We start from the raw sequence: 13981 nt of genomic DNA on the forward strand, positions 1-13981 counted from the left end.
ATACTCATGTTAGAGGCAACAAGATAGTTCAGCAGATAAAGGTGCTTGTTCTCAAGTCAGGTAACCTGAGTTCTAGCCCATGGTCATACACATACTCACATATACACACACTTACATGCAAAGTAAATGGTGAAAGAATAATTAATTATATAATAACTTCTACTGGTATTAAGATGAAGCTATTGTGTGAGCCTGGTCGGGGGTCATGTTTGTATTCTCTAAGAAAAGGCCAGACCTTTTTCTACTGAACTATTTTGTTCATTCAGGAGCAAAGGGTGATATGCTGCTCCCCTTTCAACAACTGGGACCAATTATTGGGATGGCACTTTCCAAACTTAAGGTGGTTTCAGTTTAAAACCTTCATAGCTCAGGCCACTGAAAAAAGGGCCAGACTTATTCCAAGACTTCATTTCTAGAAACGAAAGTCAATGCAAAATAAACTGAGTCAGAAGGAATATTGTATTTAAATCCACTACCTACATTTGTTAGAAAGTGAACGTTAGCCATGAATGATAATAATTAGACCATGCTACTTTGGAATACTTGCTATTAGAAGTTAGAAATTAATAAAAATGTTTACATTTATAAACACGAAATGTTTTCACATTATACATTATACATGGTAAAAAGTTTTTATACTTTCCACAAATATACAATTACTTACCACCATTAACAGAATATGATCTATTAGTTGGAAAATGTGGAATATTTCCTTCGTTGTTTAGTCGGAGGTCTTGTTCTCTCTGTAACTCCCTGATTATCCCATCAAGAATGCTTTCTTCTTGGTCATTGGTTTGCTGCCCAATTACCTGTTCTACCACCTCACCATCACCTTAATGAGACCAAAGATACAAAGTCAGATAAATTTATTACATTTTTAGTATGCCTTAATATGGTAAAAAAAAAAAAAAGAGAAAAGTTAGCTTAACTTATAAGATGTGAAAGAAGTAATGAGAAATAATTTAAGATGAAAATAAAGTATACATGAAATAATATTTTATGGAAATTTTAAAAATTATACTTAATGATTCAACATTTGCATTTGATTTAACCAATAGCCCTAAATTAGACATTAATGAGGCATTTTAAGGAATAACTATAACGTTAAAGTTAAATAATCCACTTGAAAAACAAGTTTTCTATATGCTATATTCTAAAACTAAAATCAAGAATTAGAGATGTGAGCGAGATTTTTTTTTTACATTGCGTCTTATTCTATAACCCACCATGGCATGGAACTCACTATATAGTCCCACATGGCCTTGAGCTCATGACAATCCTTCTGCCTCAGCCTTCAGAGTGCTGGGATTACAGGTTTGAGCCACCATGCCTGGCCTGAGGCATTTATAAACAAGTTTAGTCACAGTTACCTAGAATGTTCTGCACCTTCCTTTTATGAAAATTTCATTCTAAAAGAAGTTAAAAGTATGAGCTTTAAAATAAATAAATATTTTTGTAACACCAGTGTTTTAATAAGCAAAAAATTATTTTTATGATAAATTCAAATTCAAACTTTACTTCTGAATGAACACTTTTAACTTTTATCTTTCTTAAAAGCATCATGTCCTGCTTCTTCATCTTGTCCTGTAATTAAATCAAATGTGATTTGATAAAATAACAAAGGAATTAATTCTTGTAATAAATTAAGTATGCTAAATGAAGTTTTTATTTAGATAGTTTCAATTGATATTCTATTTATTATTCACATTTTTCTCCTTGGTTCATAATTATTAAATCAGAGTAACCAATACTACTACATTGCTCTACAAATGTTTACTTCATTTTATTCTATGAAGGTTAATCACCAATTTCCTAGTAAAAAAAGGAAATTCAGAAGTCAGATATGGTGGCACAGGCTTGTGATACCAACAGTAAGAAGGCTAAAGCCTGAAGAAATGAGAATTCTGAGCTAGCCCAGGAAACATAGTGAGATCCCATTTTTTAAAAACAAATTTGAGGAGGCAAGGAAATCTATTTGCGAATCCAAAACTTCCTCCTCTATAATTCAATGCAAACTGTGAAAAAGCAAACCAATACAAAGGCATTCCGCGGATAAGCAAGCAGAAAAGACGGGACACACAGCTGACACATCTATCTAAAGAAACCCAGTCTCAGTTTGGGGGTTTCATTAACTAGCAGTTTTCAAAATGAAGTATCCATACTCTATAATTTTACCAATTAACCTTAATATAGTAAAGTTGGTAAGTTTAATCATTACCAGAAGTCACTAAGCAGAACAAGGTCATACATATGGCAATGGTTTCCACCGTGGTAGGTCAACAAATTACCTCTTGGGCACGTTACTGTTTGTCCTAAACCAGTTACTTTGCACAGCAGAGCTAAACAATAAAAAAACTACTCTGGTAAGCTGAAATCTACGAGTAAAAATGAATACAAAGAGTATATAATGCATGTTATGGCCCATTTCAGAATTTAGTACGAACTATCCATCTGCAACATTTTAAATTTGCTTTAGGAGGTAGCATACCATTAGCCACATAACCCAGCTGAGGAATAAGCTGCTCATCTTTACAATTTTCCCGTCCTGGTACCAGTCGTTGAAATTTTGTAGGATGAGGATTTCCATCGACATCCACCAAGAATGGGGGAGGCATAAGGTGAGGAGCTTGCTGAGTTTGCTCATCCAATACATAGTTATTCGCATCTCGGATAAGTGGTCGATAATCAGTGTGGAAGAACATCTGATCTGGAATCTTTGTGATAGACGTTTTGTTAGTGTTTAACATACCAGACAATGTATGGTCCAGGCCCTTATTTTCATCCCTATAGCATATATTTTGAATCATACAGCTTTTATATTCTCTCATAGTTCTGTGTTACCCTATGTTCCTCTAGGAAGAAACAAATGACCTAAATAGTAGTTTTCTTATCTCTAAATTCTGATTTGCATTATTTTAGGAACCTCATATTTCCCTAATTAGAATAAGAAATAAGGCAACAATCTATCAGAAGGTGTGTATTTTTATTTGACTTATAGCAAACACACAAACCTATAACTTGAGTTCTTATTTTTATTTAAGAATAAATGAAGCATGACATTCTTGATGAGCATAATAAACGTCAACAAATCAACATGGAAAGCTATTGACCGAACCTCAATGATGATGATGTCTCTTCCCACTATAAGATTCCACACTCTCCCTAGACTCATAGCTAATAAAATACAAAGAACCAGTTGGGTGTGGTACAGCATGCCTATAATCCTAGCACAGTCTCCCAAGACAGAGGAGAGAGTTGCAGTAAGTTTGATACCAGCTTTGTAGCAGAAAAACTAAAAGATATGGATGGAGGGCTACACATATGATGCAACAAAAGTAGATGGAAATGAGATAAACAGTTTACCGAGTTATAACAAGCCACAAGATTAAAACCATCAGAGAAAAATCTCGCAAATAAAAAAAAAGCTTCAGAATTCAATCAGCCCATTAAAGAAGGATGAACATCAATGCTTCTCAAGTAACTACATAAAACAGAAAAGGAAAGAATACTACCAATGTCTATTTACAAAGAAATTATTTCCCTGATAAAAAACCATATAAAGGCAAAACAAAAATAAAATTATAGACTAGTATCCCTAATGAACAAAAAAGTAAAAATAAGATACTTGCAAACCAAACTCTAGAACACATCAACAATTTCACTCAATATGATCAAGCTGGCTTCAATTCAGAAGAGATAATTCCACATAAATCAATAAATCACATAAATAGTCCCAAAGACAGAAACCATACGATCATCCATTTAATTCCGAAAGACTCCTGATGATTTGACAAAAGTGCTAAAGAAATGGAGAACAGAAGCAGCCTATCTTGGGGGCTGAAAAAATAGCACGGCAGTTAAGAATACACACTCCTTCTCCCGAGGACTGAAGTACATTTCCTGGAGTGCACGTCAGACAGTTCACAACTGCCAGCAACTTCAACTCTAGGGAGATCCAATGCCCTTTTCTATCTTCCACAAGCCCTGCACTCATGTGAGCATACCCACCCTCCTCCCACCCAAGTGTGTGTATATATANAAAAAAGTATGGGCTGGACAGGTAGCTCTGCAGTTAGGAGCACAAACTGCCCTACCAGAGGATAGCAGTTCAAACACTAGTACCCACAACCATTTGTAACTTCAGTTCCAAGGGATGACACATTTTTCTTGTCTCCACTGGCAACAAGCATGCATGTGATGTACAAACATACAAACATAGAAAATAGCCATACATATAAAATATACAAAAAGCATAACATATCTCAACATAAGAAAGATAAATATAAAAAAAAACTATAGCCAATACCAAACTAAATGGGTAAAACTCCAAGTATTTTCACCAGCATCCAGAACAAGTAGGCCTATTTTCTTCACTTTCATTTAGTACAGTGCCTGAAGTCTGTGAAGACTAGGACGAGAGATAGCTATGAAGGGAATGCAAACAGGAAAGGAAGAAATCAAAGTTCCTTTCTTTTTAGAGAACATGACTCCACACACACAAGAGATTCTAAATTCAGCAGATGGAGCTAGAGAGATGGGTCAGCAGTTAATAGCCCCTGTTTGCGGAGGACTGGATTCAATTCCCAGCTCCCACATGGTGGCTCACAACCATCTGTAGCTGCAGTGCCTGGACACCCTCTTCTGACTCCCAAGGCACCAGGCATGCACATGGTGCAGATAAATACATGCAAGAAAAACATCCATACACATAAAATAAATCAATCTAAAAAAAAAAAAACTTTTAAAACTCTAGAGCTGATAAAGCTGACAGAACAAAGAACGTGGCAGGATACAAAATTAATGTAAAACAATCAGTAGCCTTTTTTTTTTATACTGGTGGCAAACACAGTGAAGAAGAAATCAAGAAAACAATCCCACTCATATTAGTCTCAGAAAAAAACCTAAAATATCTTTTGGTAAACCTAACCAAGGAAGGCGAGAAATTTGTCCACTTAACATTTTAACGCACTGAAGGAAAAAAAAAAAAAAAAACCATGATGCTTTCTCTCATACATGGGCCCCACAATTCACATAAATACAAAAAACAATCTATATATATGACATGAATGAAGAACTGAAACTATCTGGGGGGACTAACGTGGGGGCAGAGAAAAGGGAAGGACATATGCTCAATATACAATATACACTTGTTGTACCATGTTTCATGAATACATAGAATGAAAAAAATCAATTCTGAATGGTACAATCCCAAATTATTATCTGCAACAAAAATGATATATACTAACCTTTTCGTAGTATTTACTGCAGCCAAAGCCAAATAGCAACAAATGACCATGAGAATCTGTGCAGGCAAAATGGTTTCCATCTGGTGAAAATTTACAATCGAACACTGCCCCATGACCTTGGCCTTCAATCTGAAATTCAGAGGAATCCCTTAAGTCATTTTAAGAGTCCTTCTCAAACATTAAGTAGGCAATAGCTTCTCCTGGCTACTTTTCTCTTGAATTCTGTGATGAATCAACACTCCAATGCACTCTCTGGCGTCTGTAGCCAGAACCCTAGAGTAAACAGTAAGTCTCTGAAATATAATTATAGAGGATAAAGTTGAGGTGGATGGGATGAACAGTTGCACCTCACATAGTAACTCATGAAATAATGAATGGATGAATGAGGAGAGTTAAAAGGATCTATATGCAAGCAAATTGACAAAGGTGCTATTCAACAAAGTGAAGATATTTTTATATCTTAAGCTCTAAGACATGCCTTTAAATAACTATCTTAAAATTAAACCATGTAAATAAACTAACCAAAGACATATGATTTTTAATGATTTGGGATCTACATAAAGTCTTTAGAAGTGAACTCAAAGGTCCATGCACAGTTTAACGTTGTTTGGTGGGAACTATTTTTTAAAAAGGACCCTAAACATGCAAGATTTGAGTATGCACATCATGAAAGAATGGTGTTTTACTGAGATATGATAACTAATCAATGTTTTACATCAGTACAGAAGATCCTGTCTCAAAGAAAGAAGCCACAGCCAGGTATGGAAGTGCACACCTGCAATTCAAGCGCTCGGGAGGTAGTGCAGGGGGATCAGGAGTTAAAGGTCATTTCTGGTTTACTGACAATTTCAGGCACACTTGGGCTATATGAGACACTGTTTCCTCCAACAACAATAACAGAACATGTATACATACTAATATATATTTCCCAAATAAGTTTTGAACTATGAAGCTCATATAGTTGAGGTTTATATAAGAGACAGAGTTATGATTTAGGCTTTTTCTTTGTATTCATAAGTTGAAATTATAGTTTACACATTGACCTTTAGGTATTTTAGCTTACATTTTAAATACAATTGTAAAAAATCAGATTGAACGATTCAGTTTAGATGTACATATCAAAATTTGAAAACTGCTAACCTCAAGATAAATAGCCATGCTGAAAGATTTAACCCTAAGCCCTTGAATCATTCTCTGAATGATTTCACTGATTTAAACATAGAAGACAAGCTGTTCCTTTTGCTTGGCAACTGGGTTATCAAAACAAAGAAAAAAAAACAAAGTGAGATTTAATACGAACTTTATAAACAGAGATTTCTTACCATATTAAAATAATTTCGAATTTTGGTCCCTCGGTCAAGGTCCCAAATAAAAATGTTCCCATCATGACCCGCTGAAAGTATTATCCTTTGATCAAATGGATGTGCTTCTAGAACAAACACTTCATCATCGTGCCCCTACGATGAAAATCAATGTTAGAAATGAAGAGGAACACCAGATGTCTGGTCTATTTGTCCAAAGGATTTTGAGCACTGAAAGTCTAATTGAGATGAATTAATGCATACCAACTGAATAGCATCTACTCATGGGTACTTCATCAATAAATATTTTAGAGGTTCTTAAGTGTACAACTGCTGGTTTTTATAAACCTGATGTCTTAGATATAAGACACAGAAAGCTAATTAATGCCCACTGACCACTGAAATGTAAATTGGAGATGTAGAACTTGGATAATTTTTTAAAAGCCACAGAAAATACAACAAGCAGGATGTGACGGCATATGTGCTTCCAGTAGGCAAGGCATGGGTGGAGGCAATCAAAGGTCACCCTTGACTACAAAGTGAGTTTGCCACCACTCAGAACTACACAAGATAGGATCTCAAAAGTGAAATAAGAGTTGGAGAACAAAGAAAGGAATAAAGAAATTTCACCAGAATCTTTCACTACCACCATAATAAAAGGCCTGGACTGGTTTTTACCTAACATTCTCATCATGGTACCTGAAGTCTCAGAGCTCATAGGTTCAATCTAAACTATATAGTAAAATTCAAGGTCATCAATGGCTAAATAGAAAATTTAAGGCTAGCCTGGGCTACATAAAACAAAGAAAAAGAAAATTAAGTAGCTTTGTCTGTTACCAAGACGAATTCTGTCAGTAAAATCCAGTGAGAACAGACGATCTATAAATGAGTCCATACTAAGAGTGTCGCTGAACAAGACTTCAAGGTAACTATGAAGATGGAATTATACACAGATTTAGTAAACTAACAGTTACACTTCCTAAAGCTGGGAATTTAGAGATATGTATGTTCCAAGTCTTTATGTTCCATGTCTGACTCAGTAACTACAGCTATCTGTGGATATTAAGCATTTGGAATATGGGTACTATAAATTGAGATGTTTTACATGAAGATTTTGCATGAAAAGTGATGTTTAATTATCAATTCCTGTATTAGTTCCATGTTGAAATGATAGTATTTTGGATATATCCAGTGTATTACCAAAATTAGTTGGTTCTTTTAAATTTTAGCTACTAGAAAAAATGATTAGATAGATAGATAGATAGATAGATAGATATCATAATCTACATAGCTTATAAAATATAGCTTATATTTTTTGTTTGGAGTATTGATCCAAACCAACACTTTCAATTTAAGAGTCAAGGAAAGAATAGGTTAGCATTTTTGCTTGCTTTTATTTATTAAATAGGTGACTGGTGTTGAGGCATGATTTTCCTATGCAGCCCAGGTTATCGTGGTATTCAATATGTAGCCCAGGATAGACTCAAACCTATGGAGCTTCTCACCTCAGTATGTTACGTGCTGAAATTTTCCAGAATTAGTAGTTAGCAAGGTACTCCTTAAGAAAGTGAGTTGAGTTTCTAGTCTAAATCCTGCCATTTAATACTATATTATATCCAACAGACGTTCACTTGGATTTGTCTCAGTAAAATGCTTATGAATTGATAACTAAAGCAGAGAAGGGAAACAGGCATCCACTCATAACATGATGAACCAACAAAGAACCCCACCCACATGATATTCTGCTTAATTCTACAGACATAGAGTCTTTTACTATGAGAAATATATTTGAAATCGAAAAGCACTAGTTTTTCTCCTACTTCTCCCTCTTTTACTTCTTATGTAAACTGATCATTGAAAATAGAAAATGAAGGATATACCCGCAACATAATAATAAAAAAATCCGGGGGCTGGAGGGATGGCTCAGTAATTAAGAGCACTGGCTGTTCTCCCAAAGTACCCAGGTTCAATTCCCAGCACCCACATGGCATCTTGGAACTGTCTGTAATGCTAGTCCCATGGATTTGGACACTCTCACACAGCCATATATGCAAGCAAAACACCAATAAAATAAATATTTTTAAAAAAGAAAGATAATAAAGAAAAAATAATAATAAATCCTAATCCTTGCTACAAACCAATTACTGCATACTTGAAGATATATTAACATTCAGAAACAGATAAATACAAGACTTAGAAATAATCTTTAAAAAATAATTCCTAGCTGTTGGCCCAGTGTCTGTGAGATACTATGAGCCCAGGTTAGTTGCTTTTGTGGGTTCCCCTGTCATGACCTTAACCCCGTGACTTGTACAATCCCTCCTTCCTCTTTTCAACGGGATTCTGGGTACTCAGCCTAGTGCTTGGCTATGGGTCTCTGCATCTGCTTCCATCAGTTACTGGATAAAAGCCCTCTGAAGAAAAATCTGATTACAGGAGATGGCCAGTTCAGTCTACCTGTCCACTGTTGATATGAGTCTTCTCTGGGGTCATCCTTGTGAATTTCTGGGAGTTTTCCTGGCACCAGGTTTCTCCCTGACCCCCAAATGCCCCACCACCACCAATCAAGACATCTCTTTCAATACTCTCCCCTCCATCCACTCCCCTAAGCCAATTCCTCATGTTCCCGCCCCCAGTCTACGCAGGAGATCTCTTATATTTCCCCTTCCGAGAGCAACCCATGTGTCCCTGTTCTACCTTGCCCCCTCCTTGTTACCTAACCTCTCTGGGTCTATGGATTGTAGCATGGCTATCCTTTACATATGCGTGACAGTTGTGCAGCTTGACCTACTCGTGGGACTCCTACCTATTCCCCATGTAGGAATACACCCTTAATACAAAGGGAAGTGCTTAGTCCTACCTCAACTTGATATGCCATGCTTTGTTGACACCCATAGGAGACCTGCCCCTTTCGGAACAGAAACTGAGGAGGAGTTGTTGGTGGGGAGAGGCTGAGATGTGATATGAATGAATAAATGTAATTAATAACAAAAATCATTCCTGTTTTCAGTGGTATATATATCATGTATTAGTCGTATCTGCCAGATGTACCAAAAGATCCCCAAAATAGTCTCCAAAGGCTAATAAGTCACAGAAAGGAAAGTAAAACTTAAATGTCTTATTCCTAGAATAATGCACTTTGACCCTTTTCATTCTTTTTGGGAACAAAGTCTCATTTCACGGCCCACACTGGTCTCAAACTCCTAGGTTCAAGTATTCTCCATAGCTCAGTCTTCTAAGTGTTGAACCTACAACACGCCAGTACATTAGGCTTAAATAGTTTCTTCTCCTACAAAAAATATAATACTTACAGACAAAGTATGAAGAAGTTGCCCTGTGACAGAATTCCAAACTTTCAAAAGGAAATTGTTCACTGCAGTAATAACAGTGGTGTCATAACGATCCCAAGCCACCATTGTCACCTTCAGCTTAGTGACTTTGTCTTCTGCGGAGGTCAAATTATTCCTGAAGCACAAATTTGAAGTATGTGTATCTTGCATATTTTAACAAAGGTAAAGAAAAAGCAGCAAACTATGACAAAATTTTCTAGAAGATGCAAATGATTAGATAAAATAATCTAAAGAGTATTCATGAAAGAAACTGTACCCCATCATAGAATAGTACCCATAAACTGATGGCAATGAAGGTTAAAATCTATTGTAGGTAAATAGTAGTGGTTAGCTTTTTGTCAATTGGACACAAGTTTGAGTCACATGGGAAAATGAAATCTCAATTGGGAAAATGCCTCCATTGGGTCTTTAGGTAAGACTGTAGGCCATTTTCTTGACTAACCATTGACACGGGAGGCCCCAACCACCTCTGCACAGGTGGTCCTGAGTAAGAAAGCAGGCTGAACAGGCTATGGAGAGCAAGTCTAAGTAAATAGGGTTTGACATGGCTTCTGCTTCAGTTCCTGCCTTCAGGTATCTTGCCTTGAGCTTTTCAGTGACAGAGTATGACTTAGGAGTTGTGAGAAGAAATAAGGCCCTTTCCTCCCCAAGTTCCTTTTGGCTATTATGTTTAATGACAGTGATAAAAACCAAACTAATACAATAGTTACTTGGACGCGCATGAAATTGAGAACAGGAAGAACTCTGTATCTTATACCATAAAATTCACAATATGATCATGTTGGCTGCCAGACAATAAAAAATGTACAATGATTATATTATCCCCTTAAATATTACTTTTAAAAGTTTAAAAATAATAGGCTTTGCAAATAAGCATCAGGAAATTTGTTTACTTAAATGACCATGACATTAATAATACCTGTCTGTGACTAGAAAGTCAGTTTAGTTTAATAAGGTAGTCAATTTAAAGGTCAAACATGAATAAATCAAATTATTTAAAGAGAGTGACATATCTTCTAATAAGCAGTAAGCTGATGAAAGCAGATACTGATTAAATGCTAACAATATGAAATACAAGGGAGTCCTCAGTAATCAGAGTAAAAGGTAAACTTATTATGTAGTATTCAGCAATGTTCTAGTCAATCAACAGCAAAGGAACAGTTGCTAAGAGACTGAATCAAGGTATAAATTTCATACCTAGTGATTAATTTCAAACTATTTACAAACACGAAAATTATATTCACTATTAACTATAGGGCAATGCAAAAGAAATGCCATGAGAAACCCCCTGAAATATCTAATACCCATTCTTACCCACTCATTTTAGTAGCCATATCTAGCACTATACTCTTCCATTCCTGTTGTTGATATTGCCATATTCTTGCAGTTCCATCTCTACTTCCACTAACAAATCTTAAACTGGAAAAAAGAAGTTAAAATAGCCTTGTTATTTTTCTGAAACTCATCACATTTTCCTGATTATAAAATGAATAACCTTCATACACTGCTGGGATATGTAAAACAGTACACTGATTTTAGAAAACAGTATGACAATTCCTAAAATACTAAACGTAAAGTTACTTTTCCACCTAGCGTTCCTATTCCAGGTACATATTCACCAAAATAAATAAAAACAATAGTCCATATAAAACGTGTTATGTGAAGACTCAGAGAACACTCAGTGATCCCAAAACCAGAAACAAAGGAAATGTTTACCAGTGGATAAAGAAAATATGACATTCATATAACAGACTATTGCTCAATAATAAAAAGTGACACATTTTGTAATGTGGGTGAACACTGAATATACAAGTACATTTACTAACAAAGAGGAAAAGTTGCCCAGTGCCAGGAAAGAGTGATGATAGGCTTGAGGATTCACAGCTAAAGGGAATGAGCATCTATAAGGTTACAGAATATGTTTGTTCAAAGATTAACACTGAAGGTTGTACAATACTATAAATATACAGGAAGTTTCATTATAAGCTACCGTTAACAGTACAGGTGTTCACCCACAAGTTTGATTCTGTATTTGTTCTACTATTTCTGACATGCATTTAAACCAAACATGTTTGTATGCCTGTTGCACTCAAGAAGATGAGAAGGAAGATCACATGTTCAAGGCCAGCATGAGCTACATACAAAAAGATTGTATAAAAAAATAAAAATCCATTGAAACATATATATTGACCAATTTCCCCCTTAGGAAACAGAATCCTACCATATGCAATATTGTTCTCATAGTTATATTTTGTAGAGCTTAATCTATATTTATAAGTATAAACTATATCAATTTCAATAAGTATTCAACTACATGGATGATATCAAAATTTACTTAATGAAGCTCATAACGATAATTACATTATGTGGTAGTTGAAAGAAAATGGCCCTCAAAGGGAATGGCAATATTAGAAGGTGTGGCTTTGTTAGAGTAGGTGTCTTTCTGGAGGAAGGGTATCACTGTGGAGGTGAGTTTGAGGTCTTATATATGCCCAAGATACTGCTCAGTGTCGCACACTGCTTCCTGTTGCCTACAAGATGCAGGACTCTCAGTCTATTTCTTGTTGCCTGCATGTCAGCATGCAGTAGCTCTTTCTGTAGCTTGTACACTTTGATGTCTGCCTGCACACCACCATGCGCCCCGCCATGATGATAATGGACTGCACCTATGGAACTGTAAGCTGCCATCTCGATTGAATGTTTCTAAGAGTTGCCAAGGTCAGGGTGTCTCTTCACAGGAATAGAAACCCTAACTAAGGCATATTATTTTTACATTACAGCTTTAAACTTAATGCTATGAAGAACTTTGTACAGTCTCATATACTGTACTGAGTTAAAACAGGTACATTTTTAAGTGTTCTTAATGTGTACTGCCAAATTGTTTCCCAGTTTGAAAAAAAAAATAAGAATCTATTGAATATAAAATTTTTAATTATCTTGTAACTTTAAAAAAATCTGTTAGTGATTTTAATTTATATTTTCATATTGGTAAAATTGGATATTTTAAGTAGGAACTGCTTATTTTTATACTAGTGAAGAAAATGAGTACCAAGAATTTCAAGAATGAGCAAAGATTCACCTATGATCCTTCCTTAGAAAAAGCAAATGTCAGTATTTTGATATTTCAGACATTCATCCATTCATATTTTACATGTTCTGTCTACTTTTTACATTTTTAGATTTATATAATATTTTTTTATGTATTGATAACAATGTATTTGAAATACACATTTACAAATAGACAATAATTAACATTGCAGGTTCTTTCAGTAGGAAAAAATAGTAATATGGGTTCTGGAGAGATGGCTCAGTGGTTAAGAAGGCCTCTAACTCCAAATGCATGAGATATGACAAGATCTGATCCTCTCTGTGGACACTGTACTCAGATCCGCATACCCTCATTTAGAACACACACACACACACACACACACACACACACACACACACAAACCGAGTGGGGGAGGGAGGGAAGAAGGGAGGGAGGGAGGGAGGGAGGGAGGGAGGGAGGGAGGGAGGGAGGATTAAAAGTAAAAATAAGTGCTAGAGAGATGTCTCAGCAGTTAAGAGCATATATTGTTCTTCTAGAAGACCCAAGTTCAAGCACCATGTCAGGAGGCTCACAACTTCCAGTTAACTCTAGCTCCAGAGGATCTGGATCTCTGTAGCCTCCTCAGGCACCCACACAAATATGGATACTGATTCATGCATGCACAAACCCCCACACACAATTAAAAATAAAACTAAATCTTAAAATATCACTAACTTATAGGAGCCTGAAGAGGAGTCTCAGCAGTTAAGAGTACTGTTGCTCTTCTAGAGGACCCGGAATTGGCTCTGAGCACCCATGTCATATGACCTACGTCTGCTTAAAACTCCAGCTCTGAGATCCAAGCCCTCTACCTCTACTGGTCTATGCAGGCAGCCACATATATGTGGTGAACACACACACACACACACACACACACACACACACAGAAAAACATATACACACCAATAAATAAAAATAGATTTAAAAGTCATTTTAAAATGGTAATATGGTTAAATTTTATTTTAAGGTTTTGTCATTCTTAATATAGGTAAACTG

General features: G+C 35.8%; 1 protein-coding gene across 1 annotated transcript in view; it reads right to left on the reverse strand.

Annotated features, from left to right (window-relative positions):
- Brwd3 (bromodomain and WD repeat domain containing 3) overlaps positions 1–13981 on the reverse strand; it is a 106358-nt gene that overhangs the window by 39843 nt on the left and 52534 nt on the right. The window contains exons 13-18 of the mRNA XM_050127555.1: positions 11212–11316; positions 9859–10012; positions 6569–6703; positions 5247–5375; positions 2489–2714; positions 665–832 (exon numbers count right to left, since the gene is read on the reverse strand). Coding sequence (XP_049983512.1) covers positions 665–832; positions 2489–2714; positions 5247–5375; positions 6569–6703; positions 9859–10012; positions 11212–11316 — 917 coding nt within the window. The remainder of the gene's footprint in view (positions 1–664; positions 833–2488; positions 2715–5246; positions 5376–6568; positions 6704–9858; positions 10013–11211; positions 11317–13981) is intronic.

Source organism: Alexandromys fortis, unplaced genomic scaffold (genome assembly GCF_014885135.2).
Source record: "Alexandromys fortis isolate MF-2015 unplaced genomic scaffold, M_Fortis_MF-2015_v1.1 scaffold_188, whole genome shotgun sequence".
Taxonomy (NCBI): domain Eukaryota; kingdom Metazoa; phylum Chordata; class Mammalia; order Rodentia; family Cricetidae; genus Alexandromys; species Alexandromys fortis.